Genomic DNA, 20,587 nt, shown 5'->3' with positions numbered 1-20,587 from the left:
AGTAAAGAATCTTCCTGCAATGGGTTGGGAAGATCACCTGGAGAAGGGAATGGCTGCTGCTAAGCTGCTAAGTCACCTCAGTCGTGTCCGACTCTGTGCGACCCCATAGACGGAAGCCCACCAGGCTCCCCTGTCCCTGGGATTCTCCAGGCAAGAACACTGGAGTGGGTTGCCATTTCCTTCTCCAATGCATGAAAGTGAAAAGTGAAAGTGAAGTCGCTCAGTCGTGTCAGACTCTTAGTGACCCCGTGGACTGGAGCCTACCAGGCTCCTCCGTCCATGGGACTTTCCAGGCAAGAGTACTGGAGTGGGGTGCCATTGCCTTCTCCGAGGGAATGGCTACCCACTCCAGTATTCTTGCCTGGAGAATTCCATGGACAGAGGAGCCTGGCAGGCTACAGTCCATCGGGTCACAAAGAGTTGGACTGAGCAACTAACACTTTCACTTTCATGGATCTAATGCTAGAACTACCAGAGTAGTCCTCCTGGTAATGAATTTAGATCTTAGAAAATCATGCTTTTGACCACCATGGTTAACTATGTAGTTTGAGGGCAAAGCAGCGTGCCTGGGGGTTGAACTACAATTCCCAGAATGCATCTCTAAGAGGATTCTGGGAAGTGTGGCAGAAGCATGCTTTTGACAATCATGGTTAACTTTGGAGAGCTTAGCAAGCAGGCATGAGGATTGAACTACATTTCCCAGAGTGCATCTCAAGGAGCATTCTGGGAAGTGTGTCAAAGGCAACAATTATTCTTGGAGGAAAGAGTCCAACTTCCCAGAAGACTTGGAGTTCCCTGGTTGTACCGATTCTTGAGGCCTAGGAAGGCACCCCTAAGAGAATTCAGAGTAAGTACAGTGGAAGAGAAACATATTCAGATTCTAAGTGGAAAAAAGATTTTATGAAGAGACAGAACCAGAACTTGAAAAAAACCTCTCTGTCAGACTCTCTTCCTTCTTGCAGAAACCACAGTTATGCATCATAAATTATTGGAGCTATCAGATTAACTCCAGCTAATAATTTTCTGATACTTTTTTGGAGAGTCATTTAAAAGTGGAATTTGTTAACTTCTCTGCATTGTCTGAATTATTTTGAATTAAGGGAGGAACATTTATTTTTTAGAAAGCCAACCACATAGCTGGTCACTGAGAGCTTGAAATGTGTTTCCCAGTGGCTCCTCAGTTCTGCATGTTTCCCATCCCACTGAGGTCCACAGTCATCAAAAGTCAGACTCCCTGAAAAACACTCTCTCAAACACTACTGAACCTGGCCTCTTCTTAGTAGAAGTAATCACAGAGATTAGAGGTGGACTTTTTTGTCATGCTATAGTGCTTTCTAAATGAATCTTTCTCTGTTAAGGTGAACAGGATGAGAAGCATATATGAATCCTTTATTATAGGAGGTTCAGAGAAATTGTTTCGCTTAAGGGCCTTCCCTCATCATTATTTAATAATCTTTAGTCAAAATAATATTAACTTTCATATGTATCAGTCTTTTTAAAAAGTTACTTTTAAAAGTACTTTTTAAAAATTATACTTTTTAAAAACTTAAATAGTCCGTGAATACTGGAAGGTGCTTCCTCACGTATTTCTCATCGAAACATGACCTTTGGAGCCAGATAGCCCTGAGTTTTCATCTATTGCTCTCTAGCTTGTATCTCAGATTGGTTAACCTCTCAAAATTTTATCTTCCTCTCTTATAAAATGGAATAAATTCATTTTTTCATTCAGTATATTGTGTTTTTTTCTGTGATAGGGACTGTGCTAGATGCTGTAGATAGGGAGACGCAATCCCAGCCCTTAAGAATTTTATAGTCTATTAGAGCTGAGAATTAGGTATGTCAAAATCTGACATAGTAATAATATACTTCAGATCTCTTTTCTCCCTTTCCTTCCCCTGTGAAAAATAAGACAGAAACCAAGCTCCCCAACAAGTTAGGTGACAACTCCAGGTCACAAATTCAGTCAGTGGGAGAGCCAGGAAAAAAGTTTGAGTCTCTCCAGTCCAAGTCTTACTTCCCTGTCCCTTTCTTGCTTTGGAGGAGACTTGCATTTGCAGTGTAAACAAAACAGAAGGAAGGCCTGAGCTTGTCATCTAAAGTAAAATAAGGGTGCTAATATTTTCTTCTAAGACTAATTTTGCAAATAGTGCATTTTTATCTCCAGTGTGTGATTTGGCATAAAGTATAATAATAGTTGCCAATTCAAACAAAAACAACTATCCTGTTCCTAATGGGGCAATTGAGCAACTGGATGTGTTTCATATGCAGTGTATTTTCTAGCTGTAGACCAATATGTTTACCAAGTGTGAGCCCTTGGGTCAATACATTTTGAATAATACATCACACCAAAGACCCCAAAAGTGGAAATCACAAACCATTTCAGAAAAGCAGTAGCAAAATTTTTCCTGCATTAGATTTATAAACAATATAGGGCCATCAGAAATTCTATTTTTATCCAGAAAGTAATCTCACATAGCTTCTGGACTGTTAAGAGTCTTTTTTTGTGTGCTGAGGTTCAGTCTGAATGATAATTTCCCAGAGAAAAGCAGTACACCAGTGGTTCCTACAATGCATTTCAGTGATCATATTGTGGAAAATGCTGTAAATATCCTATAATATTTTAAAAATTAGAATGGGCAAAAGTAGAGTAAAGGCCCAATAAATAACTAAGCACAGGAAATCAAACTGACACTTTACAAAAGGGGAGCTAGTATTATTAAATCGGAAAACACTTTGAATCTCAATAGTGATCAAAGAAATATAATATAAAAGTTCTTTTTTTTTTTTCACCAGATGCTATCAAATTTTGTGAGTGTAGCAATGTAGAAAGAACCATATGATTTTAAAACAAATTTTGTCCCAGTAGTTCTATGCTGGGGACCTTATATTAAAGAGGTAATCAGAAAATATCAGCACAGAGGTATTTAGTAGTCTTTTATTTCTGGTAATTTAAAATCAGAGCCACCTAAATGTCTAAAATTAGGGGAATATTTAGCAAGTAAGGATGGAAGTCTGCTTGGTGTAATACTATGCAGCCCCCCCCCAAAAATAGATAAAACTTACACAAAAAGATGGAAAACTGCTTATGACATGTTTCATGAAAGAAAATTGAAAAAATGTTTATTGATTACAATTATGTAAAGGTCATATGTGCAAAAGACTAGTAGATAAATTATATTAATTTGGTGATAATATGGGTGCTCTCACAATTCTGTTTTCTGTATGTCCTGTAATATAGTTGTATTAATTTGCTAATTTAAATTATATATTTGAAAGAAGAAAATACAATTAAAGTTGAATTTAAAGGAAATAATTTACTCTGCTTAAATAGTCTACACTGCTTTTTATATGTATAAAAAGGAGCCATTTAGAAAAGGTATTAGACTTAATCTTTACTAGATTTATGACTATATCAATGAAGGTACAATTCTCAGTTAAATTATGTCTTCCTCTTAATAATCAATTCTTTTTTAAAACTACATGAGGAACTTTACTATGTCTTTTACCAGCTCTGAGATCATTAACTTATGAGTCAGCAGGCCATGTAAATCCACAGTTGGCTAAGGTTAATTTAGTAGGCATTACATTTAGGCAAAACATCAGGCAGCAAAGCACCGTGGGCCACACAGATTAGCTGGTAGTCATAACTACAAACAGCTCTTACAGTATCACCAAAGGAATTCAAAGAACTCACCGAAGAAAGTCCCCATGACTCTTAGGGAATGTGATGGAGTGCTACTGGGAACAGTGGCCTGTAGAAAACTTCACAGTGAAGTTAGTCCTGGGAATGTACAAGAAATATGAACACATGGTTAAAAAACTCTTTTAAGTGCAGAAATGTAAAAAGTAAAAATTATGAGTACCCTTTTTAATCCCTATCTCCATACAACTCTCTCATATTAGTCACCATTAATAGCTTGGCATGTGGATTTCTAGTCATTTTTAAAACAAAAAAAAATACATATCTAATTAATTCTACTGGCCTGTATATGTATATATCCTTTTCTTTACAAATTAATTAGATAATGCTAAACCAACCAACTACTCTTTGCTTTTCTTAATAATATATTCTGAATATCTTTGTCTGTTACTACATATGTTTTGTGGTACTGTTATCTTCTTATCTGTTTGTTTTTACAGCTCTGTGTTATTCCATTTTATCATAATTTTCAATTAACGTCTTGTACATATCCTTTCCTTCCTATGATAAATTCTTAAAAGTGGAATTGCTAGGGGAAGGGTGCTTACTTGCACCATTTGATAGATATTTCAAAATTTTCCTCTAAAAATAACATATCAATAACATTCTCAGAGTTGTACATGAGATAGAAATATTAACTTTAAATTCATTTCCTCCAGGATATCACACCAGTCTTTGGGTTATTAAAATAGAGACTATACTTTTAATATTCTCCTGGAATATTTTGTAACCCACATATCACATTCTGCCTTCTGTGAAAGCTATATATTTGCTTTTCTCTCCTGCAAGAGTCCCTTGAGGGCAGGATTTTTATCCTGTACATTATTGTGTCCCCTCAGAAAGTTTGCATAAAGTCAGTACTCAATAAATATTTTGTTGAATGTTGCCTACTAAATATATTTTACCCTTGGCTAGGATATAGATTATAGGCAAAGCTGTCCAAGGATTAGTCATCAGTGATTCATAATTATGCAACTGAGAAGTAGGCCTAAACTTTAGACATTCTTCGGTGATTTAGTGTCAAAACTTGCTTCCCTGGGCACAGTTAAAAGGGTGTTTGGATAAATTTTAAAATAAATAAATAAAAGGGTGTTTGGTTATTTAACTATACTGATTTTCTTATTTCTTCTTTGACTTTTTTATTGCTAATGTGAACTGTAGTTTTCATGGAGGATAAAAAACTCACTGATATACAATTTAGAAGACATCCCTTTCTGCAGAATAGATTCTTAAAGATATAGAGTTATTTTTCCTCTCACAAAAATAAAAAATAGGAAATATCTTAGATCCATGTGGGTTTGCATAGCTGCCTTTTGAAATATTTTCCTAATGCTTATGATTTTATATTTTTCTTATCTACAGGATTCTTCTTCATTTTCAAAGGGACTTCATTTTTCACATATTCTGAGAAATTTGGCTACATTAGTCTGGAGGCAATCCTATGCTTACTTGGTCTATTAGTGTAATGCTACCTGCTGTAACCAACTTCAGAATTTCAGTGGCTTAATATGGTAGAAGCTTAATTCTTACTCATAATAAGTTCAAGATGGGGAGTCTTTGGTTGGTGGATGGCTTTTCTCCACATAGTGTTCAGGGATCCAGGCTCCTCCATCTAATGGCTCTGCCATTTTGAAGTCATCCAAGCAGATGGGGAAAGGTTAGAGAAGGCAAACGCATACTTAACTGTGCCAGCCTAGAAGAGATACACATCACTTTCAGTAACATTATACTGTTTAGACCTAGTCTTAGTCCCATCAAAGAAACAGAGGAGGAGAGAAATGTAGGCCTTGGCTTGGCAACTACCACCCAGCAAGAATTCCACAATATGGAAGGAGGGCCACAGGGTTTTTAGTGGACAGTTAGCTGTTTCTCACAACCTATTAGCTAGGCAGAACAGGTTTTAATTTTGTAGATGGGAAAGAGGTACTGAAAAGTTGGGACTTGCCAGGTGGCTCAGTGGTAAAGAATCCACTTGCCAATGCGGGAGACACAGGAGACTCGGGTTTGATTCCTGGGTCAGGAAGATCCCCTGGAGTAGGAAATGGCAACCCATTTCAGTATTCTTGCCTGGGAACTTCCATGGAGAAAGGAGCTTGGCGGGCTACAGTCCATGGGGTCTCAAAGAGTCAGACATGACTGAGCAATTGAGCACGCACACACTGAAAAGTTGACATCCCATAGCTAGTTAGCAATAGAGATGTGATTTAGAAGCCAGATCATGACTTCTATTCAGTTTATCTTTCCTTAATATTAAATAGTGATCCTATTCTGGCTTAAAGTATAACCCTCTTGGTGATTCATTACTTCAAATTGCATGCTTTTTTTTTTTCTTTCACTTCCTTTTTCTCCTAAGGACCTGACAATGTCCCTGTATTGTGGAACTGCTTGCAGGAGAAAATTTTTTTGGTGCTATAGGCTGCTGTCAACCTATGTCACTAAGACACGGTGAGTTTTGACCAAACTGAGCTCTGATTTTTCTATCTTTGGTCCATTAAAATTATAAAATATAAATATCTCAAAATTCTATATTGGGGCTTAAGGATGTATGATTAAGATTTACATGTAAAGATGTTCAATGCAAATTATTTATAATTAGAAAATTTCTAAACTAAATTTCCAGTAATATCTAAAGTGTTTGACATTTAAATATAAGTTCTTTTTTTAAGAAAATAATATAGTCTTTTCCACTATGGTAACTCTCATGCATAGAACCCTAGTATCTGGCACATAGTAGGCACTGAAATATTGTTGAATGGATGAATGAACAGTAAGGGAGAAATTAAATTATGATACAGCCATTATGATGGAATTAAAACTATACTGAATAGTAGTTCATTAATGTTACTGAAAATAAGGTAGGTAACTCCATTCCCTGCATACCACGCTTCCCAAACTCCTTCCCCCAAGAATAAATCTCAGTGAATGGCAGTCTGGAAAAAAGTATCTACACCAGTATAGGAAGATGAAAAAGGACTTCTTTGTCATCAGTCTGAGCAAATGTAAAATCTGTGAATTTGAAATCACTAGCCTGCTGTCATACAATTTTGGGGTATAAATTTGCACCATCTATGCGGTGTAATTCCAAATTCCCAGCCTATGAAAAGAATTTAAGTAGCATTTGTAGACCTGCAGAAGCAAGTATAAAACCCCTCTGGAGGGATACACTCACAAGCAGAGATTTTCATGTTGAAAGCTCTGCCATACATGAGTGCCCAGTCCAAAATTTAAAAGCACACAAACATGTACAATCTTATATGAGCAAGAGTGAGAAAACAAAATTGCAATACTTGTTTTAGATATTGACATTTATTTACAGTTCTCAGGCTGAGACCCTGAGAACAATTACAGAATTACTGAATAGTCTAAAAAAATGAGTGTTAAGGTGATTAAATATATTGAAAATGAATAAAAATCATAAGAAAAATAAAATTCTGTCAGTGAAGAATATGGTGTGAAAAAATGTTAATATGTTTAAGAAAAAAAGGCTACAAATTAGTAGATGGAGTCTAAAAGTATTTATTGTACAGTTTATTGTATATGTATAAATGGATAATATTAATACATAGTTTGGAGAATTCCAAGAGATAAACAGTGATCATCACTGAGTGGTGAGATTCTCAATGATCTCCCTTTTTTAAAAAAAATTGGATCTTTGCTGAAAAAAAAATTGGTAACTGTATATTGTAATTTCAGTAGAATGACTATTTTTCAACTTTTATAACAAGAAAACAACAGTTGAAGTCTGTTAATCTTAGTGTGTTGTGGTTTCCATACTATTATACTTAAAAGGAGAAAATGCATTTTTAAGTGACTGATTATTGAGGCATAGTTGATTTATAATGTGTTTCAGGTGTATAACACAATCATTCAAAATTTTTATAGGTTATATTCCATTTAAAGTTATTATAAAATGTTGGCTATATTCCCTGTGCTGTACAATATATCCTTATAGCTTATTTTTTATTGAAATATAGTTAATTTACAATGTTTCAGGTGTACAACAAGAAAATACATTTATAAAAAACGTGTTCCAATCAAGAAGAACATAAGTTTTTGGATCTCAGTCCCAGTTACAGTGAGGCCCCGGGTTTAAGACCTTAACCTGGTTATTTTTGTAGATGTTTTGCTTTTTATGGTCATTAGGGCAAAGCACAGGTTGTACAACTCTTACTGCTTTTTTACAAAGGCACCAGTGTATGTTCTGTTGTTTATATTAATATTTGGTAACATCTGAGTGGCACCTGTCTCTCCTTTGACATACAGAGTCTTTGTCCCAGGAGATTACAGTCATTCACAGTAAGTATAAAAATATCTTGAGCATTAAAATCTCAGGTTCCTTTTGTCTTCTGTTTACAAAGAGCTCATTGCAATCGCTTTTATCATACAGTCAAAAATAAGTTTCTAAAGATACCACTCGGGCATATTTATCATTTTGCTTTGTAGTTTCATGTGGAGCTAATGCTACTGGTGTTACAAAAGCTCCCAGATTCTACATAAAATATCCGTAAACTGTATTTCCCACTTTAAGTGACAAAATGTACCGTATACCTGAGAGTCTGTTTTAGGGATTTCAACAGTCAAAATCATTATGCTGGGAGTTCCCTGGTGGCTTAGTGGTTAGGATCATGGGCTTACGCTGCTGTGGCCCAGGTTCAATCCCTGGCCGAGGAACTGGCATCCTGAAAGCCATATGGCACAGCCAAAAAAACAAACAAAAAAACCGAAACAAAACAAAAATCATTATCCCTAAGGCCCCAGAAGGGGAGTCCACATTCAGCCCTCCCCAAATCACACAGACTTTGCCCTGATTGCTGAGGCTCCTGAAAGGATAGACTCAGGCCATCTTTAATGAAGGTACAGAATTTGCTCCATTCCTTTTCTTTTTTTTTTTTGAGAAACTAATTATAGGATGCTCTTTTTTCTACAGTTTAATTCTGGCTACTGAAAATATTACACTTATTAAATAAATGTCACATATGGCTTCACTTTCATCAGTGGCCCCTTTAGTAGAGATAAGGAGCTAATGGCATCCACTTGGGAGGATAGATGCTTGAAATAAGAGTGCATTTAAGATAAAATTTTTATTTTACCATCCCTAGGTTGAAAAGGAGTTTCTGAAGGTATATGTTTGCTCCTTGTCCACAATAATAAAGTCTGCTCCCATCTCCAGGTACTCTGCGGTTGATGTTTTATCACTGTACTTGTTTTCCTTTCACTCCACTGCATGTAAATTCTTGCCTCACAGCATAATATTGGCAGAGTACCTTGAGGTTCAATTCAGTAAATATTTACTACTGTTGAAGTTCAAGTCATAAATATTTATTGAATTGAGCCATTCAATATGCTAATTACTCGAGACACATAACTAAAACAGACCCTGCCTGCCCTTAAGAAGATTGCAATCTTAAGAGGAGACAGATAGATTAACAAATAGAACCATGTAAGTACAGTCACAGAAGTATGGGCAAGGTATACAGTAGGACAAAGGAGTGAATGATCTCCCAGAGTCATATCCTTTTTTAAAGCAATTTAGGATGTAAATAAATACAAAGAAATAACTGTGGTAGGAGAGCAATGCAGGGACATAATTCTCAAAGATGAATGTTGTATAGGAAACTAAGTATGGTTTTGTAATGGTTTGATTATTTCCAAAACACAGGTATTTATTTGAACTGAAAGAAGATGATGATGCATGTAAAAAAGCCCAGCAGACAGGAGCATTTTACCTCTTTCATAACTTGGCTCCTTTGCTTCAGAAATCAGAACATCAATATCTGGCCCCCCAGCATAGCCTATTAGGTAAGCCCAAAGTAGACCAGCAAAGTAGATCAGCCTGTGGCCACTGAACAAAATTCAGTCCACGTTAAATCCCTGAGAAGAATCCTCCAACTTTAGAGTCCAGATTTTTCCAAATGCTTTGGCCAATTTATATTTAGTATATAAACTGAACTGCCCAGTTGGACGTTTTTTGGTGATGGTATGGGCCTCCCAGGTTGCTCAGTGGTAAAGAACCTGTCTACCAATGTAGGATATCCAGGTTTGATCCCTGGGCCAGGAAGATCCCCTGGAGGAAGGCATGGCAACCCACTCCAGTATTCTTGTCTGGAGAATACCATGGACAGAGGAACCTGGCGGGTAACAGTTCATAGGGTCACGAAGAGTCAGACTGGACTGAAGAGACTTAGCATGTGCACACAAACTGTTTAAGATTTGCATCATGACTTAATTTCTCCTTAGAAGGGTCAAAGCTAAACATCAATTAAAATTAATTCGCTTTGAGATATAACAACTTTTCAGTTCAGTTCAGTTCAGTCACTCAGTAGTGTCTGACTCTTTGCGACCCCATGAATTGCAGCATGCCAGGCCTCTCTGTCCATCAACAACTCCCGGAGTCCACCCAAACCCATGTCCATTGAGTCAGTGATGCCATCCAACCATCTAATCCTCTGTCATCCCCTTCTCCTCCTGCCCCCAATCCTACCCAGCATCAGGGTCTTTACCAATGAGTCAACTCTTCGCATGAGGTGGCCAAAGTATTGGAGTTTCAGCTTCAACATCAGTCCTTCCAATACTAAATATATAATTTTACATATAATTACATATTATATAATTATTGGTATATTATATTAATAAATACATATAATTTGCTTTTAAGGTATATAACTAGAGATATTTAAGCCATTGGGAATTGGCATTCAAGATGCTACCTTTCAGTTTTACATGATGTCACTATATGTTGTTGTTTAGTCGCTGAGTTTTGGCCAACTCTTTTGCGACCCCACGGACTGTAGCTCACCAGGCTACAGTCTCTGTCCATGGGATTTTCCAGGCAAGAATACTGGAGTGGGTTGCCATTTCCTTCTCCAGGGGATCTTCCTGATCCAGGGATCAAACCCGCATCTCCTGCATTGCAGGCAGATTCTTTACCACTTGTGTCACCTGGGAAGCCCCTGTGTCACTATATGCCAACTTCTAAATACATTGCCAGGGCCAGATTATGCACTGCATATGTTGGAATACTTTGATAGTTTCTGGCAGTACATAAGTATATGAGGATGTTTATCAGAAGGCACTAAACATTATTTAGAGATTAGCAATGTAATCTTGTATTATGAACAAATAAATATGAATCCTTCATGCACAGAGCTAGTGGAGGTGATGGAATTCCAGTTGAGCTATTTCAAATCCTCAAAGATGATGTTGTGAAAGTGCTGCACTCGATATGCCAGCAAATCTGGAAAACTCAGCAGTGGCCACAGGACTGGAAAAGGTCAGTTTTCATTCCAATCCCAAAGAAAGGCAATGTCAAAGAATGCTCAAACTACTGCACAATTGCACTCGTCTCACACACTAGTAAAGTAATGCTCAAAATTCTCCAAGCCAGGCTTCAGCAATACGTGAACCGTGAACTTCCAGATGTTCAAGCTGGTTTTAGAAAAGGCAGAGGAACCACAGATCAAATTGCCAACATCTGCTAGATCATCAAAAAAGCAAAAGAGTTCCAGAAAAACATCTATTTCTGCTTCATTGATTATGCCAAAGCCTTTCACTGTGTGGATCACAACAAACTGTGGAAAATTCTGAAAGAGATGGGAATATCAGACCATCTGACCTGTCTCTTGAGAAACCTGTATGCAGGTCAGGAAGCAACAGTTAGAACTAGACATGGAACAACAGACTGGTTCCAAATAGGAAAAGGAGTATGTCAAGGCTGTATACTGTCATCCTGCTTATTTAACTTATATGCAGAGTACATCATGAGAAATGCTGGGCTGGAAGAAACACAAGCTGGAATCAAGATTGCCAGGAGAAATATCAATAACCTCAGATATGCAGATGACACCACCCTTATGGCAGAAAGTGAAGAAGAACTCAAGAACCTCTGATGAAAGTGAAAGAGGAGAGTGAAAAAGTTGGCTTAAAGCTCAACGTTCAGAAAACTAAGATCATGGCATCTGGTCCCATCACTTCATGGGAAATAGATGGGGAAACAGTGGAAACAGTGTCAGACTTTATTTTTTTGGGCTCCAAAATCACTGCTGATGGTGATTGCAGCCATGAAATTAAAAGACGCTTACTCCTTGGAAGGAAGGTTATGACCAACTTAGATAGCATATTTAAAAGCAGAGACATTACTTTGCCAACAAAGGTCCATCTAGTCAAGGCTATGGTTTTTCCAATGGTCATGTATGGATGTGAGAGTTGGACGGTGAAGAAAGCTGAGTGCTGCAGAATTGATGCTTTTGAACTGTGGCGCTGGAGAAGATTCTTGAGAGTCCCTTGGACTGCAAGAAGATCCAAGCAGTCCATCCTAAAGGAGATCAGTCCTGGGTGTTCATTGGAAGGACTGATGTTGAAGCTGAAACTCCAATACTTTGGCCACCACATGCGAAGAGTTGACTCATTGGAAAAGACCCAAATGCTGTGTAGGATTGGGGGCAGGAGGAGAAGGGGATGACAGAGGATGAGATGGCTGGATGGCATCACCGACTCGATGGACATGGGTTTGGGTAGACTCTGGGAGTTGGTGATGGACAGGGAGGCCTGGCATGCTGCGATTCATGGGGTCGAAAAGAGTCGGACATGACTGAGCAACTGAACTGAACTGAATTCATGCACAGAACAGATTTTCTACCAATACAGCACTTGTCTTTACAAACCAGGATCTCAGATGAGAAGTCTACCCTGGCCCATAAAAGCAGCATAATCTGGAGATGAAATTGTAGAACTGCTCTGGTCTACCATTTTAAGTATGACACTTTTTTTTTTCCAGTGCTTTAGTAAGTTAACTATAATGTGTCTTTAAAACTAGGGGATATGCCCCTTTCATGATATAATCATAGAGTAATACAGGATTAGACAGAAAGAATTCCTTTAAACTCTTCAGATTGCTGATGGAGGCCAACCGAGGTTAAGTGATTAGGTCAAAATTACACAGCTAATTAGCATGCAGGGCAGTCATTGGGAGCCAGGTGTGCCTATTTCAAGTTGAAGTAGATGATTTCTAATAAGTCTAGTATGGCTCTGGTGGTTTAATTAAAACCCTGTGTGTTTTTTCCCCTTTCTCCTTTTATATTTCTTAGAGTTGGAAAGGCTCCTGGGTAAGTTTGGACAAGACTCACAAATACTAGAAGATTCCGTGCTAATTGGATGCTCAGAACAGCAAGAAGCATGGTTTGCTCTGGATCTAGGTCTAAATAGCTCTTCTTCCATAAATGGTACATAACATTACTCCTGATGGACACTTCCCAGTGGTTCTTAGGCTTTGGGACTCCACATAATAAAATTTCAAAGAACATATTAAGAATACAAAACAATTTCAGTTTTTAAGTTGTTGTTGTTCAGTCGCTAAGTTGCGTCTGACTCCTTGTGACTCTCCTGCGACTGCAACACGCCAGGCTTCCCTGTCCTTCACTATATCCCGGAGTCTGCTCAGACTCATGTCCACTGAGTCGGTGAAGCCATCCAATTATAAGCATTTCTTAAGTAAGAACATTAAAAAATACTACCATCTACTATCATCATTACATAAAATAAAGGACATTTTTTAATGCTTTCTTTCTCAACTACATGGTGGTACACAGATGTTTATTCTCTGCACCCTCATTTATTTTATATATCTTAAGAAGAAAGAAATGACATTATTCTTATTTCTCTTATCAATGCAGGTGAATAAACACATTACCCTGGAGTAGCTCTGGGTCTTCAGACTTGCATTTGGGAACTGGTTTGCTAGAGCTTGTTGTGGCTCTTATCAAGCCTTCCCTCTCTGTTTCTGTATCAGCCATGAATACAATGATGCTGGAATGAGGTTTAGATAGGGGCTCAAAGGTCCCATTTCATCTTTTTCCCAGGGACAGTGTGTGGCTAGTGCAAATGTCCTTATTGCCCCGAAGAGGATCTTGGGAAACACTATGCTCTAATGTTTCCTAAATCTGCCCAAATATAAGAATCTCCTGGTGCTTGTTTAAAAAAAAAAAAAAAGATTTCTGGGCCTCACTCATCTACTATTCAGAATCTCCAGGTAGGGGCTTGAGAACTTGTATATTTTTTTATTCTTCCTAGTTGAGTCTTATTAGGTGAGTTTGAGAAACACTGTTCTAAAAAATATATGCTAGAGAGGGTCCCCGAGGTAAAGTCTGACATTTGTTTCATTTCATTCTCTTTTCTAATTTTTTAGCTTCCTTACAGAAAGCTGAAATGGAGACAGCCCTCCAGGGGTCTTTCATTAAGCTGACAAAGGCTCTCTTTGAACTGAATGTGAAGGATGCCTCCTTGCTGTCCACGGTAGATTGATTTCTTGGTTCTGTAGGAAATTTAGTGAAGTAGTGTATATGGGAAAGATTTGATTTCTTTTTTGCAGATCATAGACTTTGGAGAAAGCACACTGTGTTTCTTCTTCTTTTACCCTGTTTTTATCAGTACTGTTTTCTCCTAAGGGTGTATAGATCTATGGCACTATGATCTATAGGCCTTATAAACATTTTTAATGACCCACAGCATGACATATATATGGTGAGAAGTTATTCTACATTGCCCTAATGACTTATTCTCCACCTTTGGATTTCACTTGCTGAAATGGCTTTTGACTGTCCATTTAATTGGGCTTCCCAGGTGGCACTAGTGGTAAAGAACCCACCTACCGATGCAGGAGACGTAAGAGACTCAGGCTCAATCCCTGGGTCAGGAAGATCCCCTGGAGGAGGGCATGGCAACCCACTCAAATACTCTTGCCTGGAGAGTCCCATGGACAGAGGAGCCTGGCAGGCTGTGGTCTCTAGGGTTGCAAAGAGACGGACACGACTGCAATGACTTAGCATAGCACAGTACAGCATAGTTGATTAATAGTGTTGTGTCAGTTTCAGTGGTACAACAAAGTTATTCAGATACACACACACACACACACACACACACACACACACACACACACACACACACACACATATCCTTTTTCAAATTCTTTTCCCAATTCAGTTGTTATATAATATTGGATTGTCCATTTACATTAAAGAGCTATCTCTAAACATTTTTTACTTGCAAAAAAATTCCAAACTTATTGGGGAGTACATATTGAGGTGTTTTGTTGTTGTTGTTCAGTCATCCAGTCATGTCCAACTCTTTGCAACCCCATGGACTGTAGCCCACCAGGCTCTTCTGTCCGTGGAATTCTCCAGGTAAGAATACTGGAGTGGGTTGCCATTTAATTATATAGAAAATGTTTTCTTTTTAAGCTGTGTCATAAGTACATGGGTGTTCATTATGATAATTTTTTAAAATAATTCATAATACATTTAAAATATGCTTTTTTAAAATTCATACTTAAAATGATAGACTATGTTCAGAGAGTTTCCTTTATTTTAAAGTTTAAATAATTAATAACCATTTAAAGTAGGTGAGCTGGAAAGGGAATGGCATATCCCTTTGAGTTGCTCTAAATATTAGTAGCCTCAGCACCATTACAGATGAAACCCACATTCTCTCCAAACGGTACCAAGTCCATCTTTGTGTTCCTAGGCTCAGGCTCTTCTCCGTTGGCATGATGCTCATCAGTTCTGCAGCAGAAGTGGGCAGCCCACCAAGAAGAATGTGTCTGGCAGCAAGCGTGTGTGCCCTTCCAATAACATCATCTATTATCCACAGGTAAACATCGCTTTAAAAGGACAATAATCCAAGCCAAAAGGCTTTCCTTAGTTACCCATTACTTGGTTTCATTAATGGGCCCTAAAGCCCTGGTGTCTAAGTTTCCCTCCCCTTTTCCTAGGTGGCACCTGTGGTGATCACTCTGGTGTCAGATGGGACTCGATGCCTGCTTGTCCGCCAGAGTTCCTTTCCCAAGGGAATGTATTCTGCCTTGGCAGGTTTTTGTGATATAGGTAAGGAATTTAGGCATATACAGATAACACTGAAGGAAATGAAAGCTTATCAATAATACGTATTTCTTTTTATTTTTGGCTGCACTGGGTCTCCGTTGCTGCACTCCGGCTTTCTCTAGTTGTGATGGGCGGGCTTCTCATTGAGATGGCTTCTCTTGTTGCAGAACAGGACTCTAGGGCACGTGGGCTCAGTAGTTGTGGCGGGTAGGCTCAGTAGTTGCAGCTTGCAGGTTCTAGAGTGCAGGGTTAGTAGTTGTGGCATTTAGTTGCCCCACAGCATGTGGAATCTTCTCAAACCAGGGATTGAACCCATGCCCCCTGCATTGGCAGGTGGATTCTCAACCACTGGACCACTAGGAAGGTTCAATAGTTATGTATTTATTCTTATTGCCAAGTACTTGGAATCTCAAGCACATTTTCTCCTATTATATCAGGAAAACTACTTCTGGCACTATAATTTTCCAATATTTTATAGGCAAATTTTCAAATATAAGCATAGTTGGAAGATTTATACTATAAACACCCATATACTCACCACCTAAATTCGATAATTACTATGCTTATTTTATCACAAATCTGTTCATTCCTCCATCCATCCATTAATCCATCTTATTTTCTGATGCACAGATTGCAGACATTAATACACTTCCTCCTAAATATTTCAGCATACATATTAATATTCTATTAACTAAAATTTAATATTTATTTACAGGATGTTTTTTTCTCAGCCCATTGCAGCAAAATCGGCGAATGCTGACATGTGGCATTTGAATTTTATTAAAAAGCTGAGGACAGCAGTACCCTTTCCAACTCTTATTTTGTGTAACGAACATAGCAGGTTCAAGAACTGGCAGTTCGATACCCAACTCCAGATTTGATTCCTAGTGTAAAGACTCAGAGATTTAGGCCTTTCCCAAGAATATTTCCTTTACTTTGAAGCCACTTTTATGCTTCTTTCGAAAATGGGCATCTGTACCCCCTTCCTGCTACAGGGCTGTCCTGAATTAATCTGAGTACTTACAGGTGAAAGTCTGGAAGAGACTGTCCGGCGAGAAATTGCAGAAGAGGTGGGATTGGAGGTGGACAGACTGCATTACTCTGCATCCCAGCATTGGCCCTTTCCTAACAGCACACTCATGATTGCTTGTCATGCAACTGTGAAACCAGGGCAGACAGAGGTAAGTTCTGATGCTTTCCTTATGACGTATCCTTTGCCTCATCCAAGCTGCTCCATAGTTACTCATCTGCCTAGTCCAGCACTGTCTAGATTATACAAAGATGTGTAAGATGTGATTTATACCTTTAAGGAATTTACAATCTTATAAACAAATTCACCATAAAAATTAGGAGTGTCAATATGAGCACCATTCTTCCTTGTATATATATCTCAATCATGAGACAATTTACCTTTCATCCTCAGAAAATTAACAATGTTTTACACTGAGTAGGCACACAATAAATATATAAAATTTAATGACTGATTTCAGAATTGGTCTTATAGCCCAACTCAGTCAGGATGTTGGGGACTAATAATATAAAATCACAGGAACTTCTGACTGAAAGGGACTTAGATGTTGTCTTATCCAACCTCATCTTGCTCTTTCATAAGTCTTGACAGATTGTGTTGTGTTCCCTATCTGCCAAAGTCTGTCTATTGTGTGCTTTGGTTTCTATACAATAATATCTAACCTATCTCAGTTTCTGTAATAAACTGTGGATGCAGTTTGCATTATTTTGCTTCCTCCAAGGAAGATACTGTGCTTTTGACTATCATTAACACTTACCTTTTAAAGAAGAGAAACATTTACATGTTTCCTTTTTAGTTATATAATCATTTAGGTACAAAAAGAAACAGTATTATTCATAACTTACATTCAGTGTTGACCTTTTTTTTTTTTTTGGCCGCACTGCATGGCTTGCAGGATCTTAGTTTCCCGACCAGGGATTGAACCTGGGCTACGACAGTGAAAGCGCAAAGTCCTAACCACTAGACTGCTAGGAAATCCCCAACCCACTCTTACTACTTTACTATTTGAGCTTCCACGATTTTTTTTCATGTGTTTGTGTGTTTTAATATTTAAAAAATATACTTAACTCTCTTCCCTTAATTATGGTTATTTTGCTTCTGGACATTATCTAGAAGTATCTCCCAGTGAATAGAATCCAGATACCATCTTCTAAGATTGCTCAGTTCTGGAACATTTTCTCACCCTTGGCCTTTGTACTCTGCTGCTGCTGCTAAGTCGCTTCAGTCGTGTCCGACTCTGTACGACCCCATAGATGGCAGCCCACCAGGCTCCACCGTCCCTGGGATTCTCCAGGCAAGAATACTGGAGTGGGTTGCCGTTTCCTTCTCCAGTGCATGAAAGGAAAAGGTGAAAGTGAAGTCTCTCAGTCGTGTCTGACTCGCAGCGACCCCGTGGACTGTAGCCTACCAGGCTCCTCCGTCCATGGGATTCTCCAGGCAAGAGTACTGGAGTGGGGTGCCATTGCCTTCTCCCTTTGTACTCTAAGTAGCTCCTAACTTTATATCCCATTTTTCCTTATGTCTTTCAGATCCAGGTGAACTTGAGAGAACTAGAAGCAGCTGCCTGGTTCAGTCGTGATGAGGTGGCCACAGTCCTGAGGAGAAAAAACTCATCTAATCAGCAACAGAGTGGGGCTGTCCCATTCTGGTTGCCCCCCAAGTTAGCCATTGCCCACCAACTGATAAAGGAGTGGGTGGAAAAACCGACCTGTTCTCCCCTGCCTGCTTAGCTCACATAAGGCCACCTGATCAGATAACTCCCTCCTCACGATCTAAGAGGGGCACATCAGAGAACAATTGACAAACAGGAGGTGACAAAAGCCCAACCTCGTAAGGCAAAACAGATGGTGAGCCTACAGCAGGACACATCTGCCAGTGTTAACAGAAGTTCCTAACCACAGGCAATCAAAACGGCCAAAACCGATCAGGTAACAAAAATCAAAGCAAAAGTTGATTAGTTTGGATACAGGCTCTTGTTCACTCATTTTCTCCTGTGCTGTGGAAGCAAACATCTTCTGGCATGTGGCTTATCAATGCTGGATTTATACTAACTGCCAAAATGTGCCTGGTATAATTTCAGTTAAAATTTTATCTTAGTATTAAAAATATATAGCAGATCTCAACCCACTACTGAGTTACTTTTTAGGATCATAGAATTTTTAAAAATAGCACAACATTTTTGAATTTGTATAGAGGTAATTATTTTATATATACTAGTTAAATAAAAGTCATATTTAAGTCCTTCATCCCAGGAAAGCAGGAATTAAGGTCTTCCTCAAGGTGCTCTGTAATAAAATCAGACAGTGATGTTCTGCTGAGGTAACTGCATGCCAGTGGGGCTCAAGAGGGTAAGTCAATTTTTTGCTGTTACTTGCTCAGTTTGTGACCCAGGGAAAAGAGTATCCCTTGCCATGCCTGTTTTCCTAAACATAAAATGGTTGCAGCCATTTGCACACCCAGTAAGTGTTGTAACTTCAACAAAATGACCAGTGAAGGTGAACCATTTCTTGAGCTTTATGGGATAAACTAAATTTAGGATTTCTCGTCATTCATATATGCCATTCTGTACCTTATCATAGGGGAGAAGCACTGATCTGGAAGAAATGAAATAGATTTCTGAGCCTCCGTTCAGATGTATTTTTCTATCTTATGAAGTGAGGAAACTGTAGAAAGCGAGAATTGAGGGTGGGAGGGAGGAAACTATTAGTGTGAAGTCTGTGTAATGACTAAAGCAGTGTTGGGAAGAAATGCTCGTAGAAGTCTGTTTGAGAAGAGGAACAGCTGAGACAAGAGTCGTATGTTCAGGAACTTTTAGGCAACTAACTAGTGATTAAAGACACAAGGGCCAGAGACCCCAAGATGATTCACACACCCAAGTCCCACAGGACTAAGTAAAACAGATTCTAGAACTAGAGAGGATGAAGCACTGAATCTCCTTTTGATCCCAAAGGCTGGGATCAATACTCTCACCACTGCCAGCACACCATCACTGCTTTGGGAAAATCAAACTGCTGTCATCAGGAAATGCTGAGGGATAATATGTGGTGGGACTCGATTGTCCTGTTAGATTGGCGGCTTGCCCTGACCTGGACTGAACCTGGCACATAGAAGGGAAAAAACACTCTAGAAAGAGAGGTCCTGAGGTTTCTTCATACCTTGCAGTTAGAAGAAAACAGTTCAGGGTCCATGTGTAGTACCGCCTCCCAGTGTTTTCTATCTCTATGTGGGTGTGTTTGTGACCACATGTGTACATATCCCCAATCTGAAAATACTGATAGAAAGAGGACTGTACAGAATTCCTGGTTATGAGTTTCTCAACTTACCACGAAGTAGCTGTTTACTTTTGGATTAACGTGTTGTTTTGGAAAAGAAAAAATGACAGTAGTTAATAGGAGGAGCTGCAACATTGAACTGTTTCCCAGCAGTGACTGGAAAGAGTGCTTTGCTTCTTAGAATTCCAAGGATAACTGAGAGCAGAGGCAAAAGAGGGCAGGGTGGGCTGGGGTCCTAAAAATGGCAGATAAATAAAAGAAACTTTGATACAGGGCTTACCTGACTGGAAAATATTTTTGTGGCAATGAATTATGAAGGTGCTAAGACTAAAAAGAACCTGATGGGTCCTTGAAGAAGAACAGCAAAAACAGGTAGAACATTGAATTATTTGACACCAGAGGGAGACTGACTCAAGGTCGTTCCTGGTAACTGGAATAAAAAAGCAACTCATTCATTCCTTATGTTTGCCAGTCTACCTTCTTCCTCTACCCAATGTTTAATCCTGAATAAAGATAAACTTAATGTTCCAAACATAGAGTGTCTAAGTCTTATCTCAAGGGCTTGATTCTCTCTCTTCCGCTTATTTCAAAACCTTGTATGCACCCCAGAGTTGAGATCACAAAAGACTTGTGCAAAGAGGGCAACATTTGGGGCTCATAGAGAAGTTAACCTATGAACTTAAAATGAAGAAAACATTTTTACTAGATGAGTAAT

The 20,587-nt window shown here is 38.6% G+C and overlaps 2 protein-coding genes across 13 annotated transcripts in view; one reads left to right on the top strand and one right to left on the bottom strand.

The window, feature by feature from the left end:
* The first annotated feature begins 499 nt into the window (after positions 1 to 499).
* Positions 500 to 20,404, top strand: NUDT13 (nudix hydrolase 13). Of its 3 annotated transcripts, XM_081566323.1 has the most exons (10): positions 741 to 847; positions 6,054 to 6,145; positions 9,360 to 9,499; positions 12,784 to 12,918; positions 13,881 to 13,987; positions 15,215 to 15,340; positions 15,462 to 15,573; positions 16,597 to 16,751; positions 17,933 to 18,037; positions 18,130 to 20,404. In XM_081566323.1, the coding sequence occupies exons 2-10, from the start codon at positions 6,063 to 6,065 to the stop codon at positions 18,328 to 18,330; spliced, it is 1,164 nt and encodes a 387-aa protein (XP_081422449.1). In that variant the 5' UTR covers positions 741 to 847; positions 6,054 to 6,062; the 3' UTR covers positions 18,331 to 20,404. The 3 variants fall into 3 exon arrangements, with proteins under 3 accessions (XP_081422457.1, XP_081422465.1, XP_081422449.1); XM_081566331.1 differs by lacking the exon at positions 17,933 to 18,037 and having other exon boundaries at positions 500 to 847; XM_081566339.1 differs by lacking the exons at positions 9,360 to 9,499; positions 17,933 to 18,037 and having other exon boundaries at positions 735 to 847.
* Positions 3,467 to 20,587, bottom strand: part of ECD (ecdysoneless cell cycle regulator) — a 45,198-nt gene continuing 28,077 nt past the window's right edge. For 2 of the 10 annotated variants that reach the window (XR_014075876.1, XR_014075879.1), the window contains exons 15-17: positions 17,784 to 18,195; positions 16,595 to 16,728; positions 15,034 to 15,806 (exon numbers count right to left, since the gene is read on the bottom strand). Coding sequence is in view for 3 of the 10 variants with exons in the window: in XM_081565958.1 (XP_081422084.1) it covers positions 15,865 to 15,926 (62 nt within the window). In the remaining 7 variants the exon portion in view is untranslated. Of the gene's footprint in view, positions 3,782 to 5,230; positions 5,394 to 15,033; positions 15,927 to 16,594; positions 16,729 to 17,445; positions 18,196 to 20,587 lie in introns of those variants that run through there. The other 8 variants (XM_081565958.1, XM_081565966.1, XR_014075877.1 and 5 more) reach the window with 7 other exon arrangements.

The sequence above is a fragment of the Giraffa tippelskirchi genome, chromosome 2 (genome assembly GCF_054371585.1).
Source record: "Giraffa tippelskirchi isolate mGirTip1 chromosome 2, T2T-mGirTip1v1.2.pri, whole genome shotgun sequence".
Taxonomy (NCBI): Eukaryota; Metazoa; Chordata; class Mammalia; order Artiodactyla; family Giraffidae; genus Giraffa; species Giraffa tippelskirchi.
This window is presented reverse-complemented; position numbering and strand designations above follow the sequence as displayed.

Bases quoted from the DNA above. Each gene is read 5' to 3' on its own strand.
- NUDT13 (XM_081566323.1), top strand. From the start codon at position 6,063: ATGTCCCTGTATTGTGGAACTGCTTGCAGGAGAAAATTTTTTTGGTGC. The intron at 15,574-16,596 runs GTAAGGAATTTA...GAGTACTTACAG, and splicing joins GGCAGGTTTTTGTGATATAG to GTGAAAGTCTGGAAGAGACT. The intron at 18,038-18,129 runs GCAAGAGTACTG...TATGTCTTTCAG, and splicing joins CCGTCCATGGGATTCTCCAG to ATCCAGGTGAACTTGAGAGA.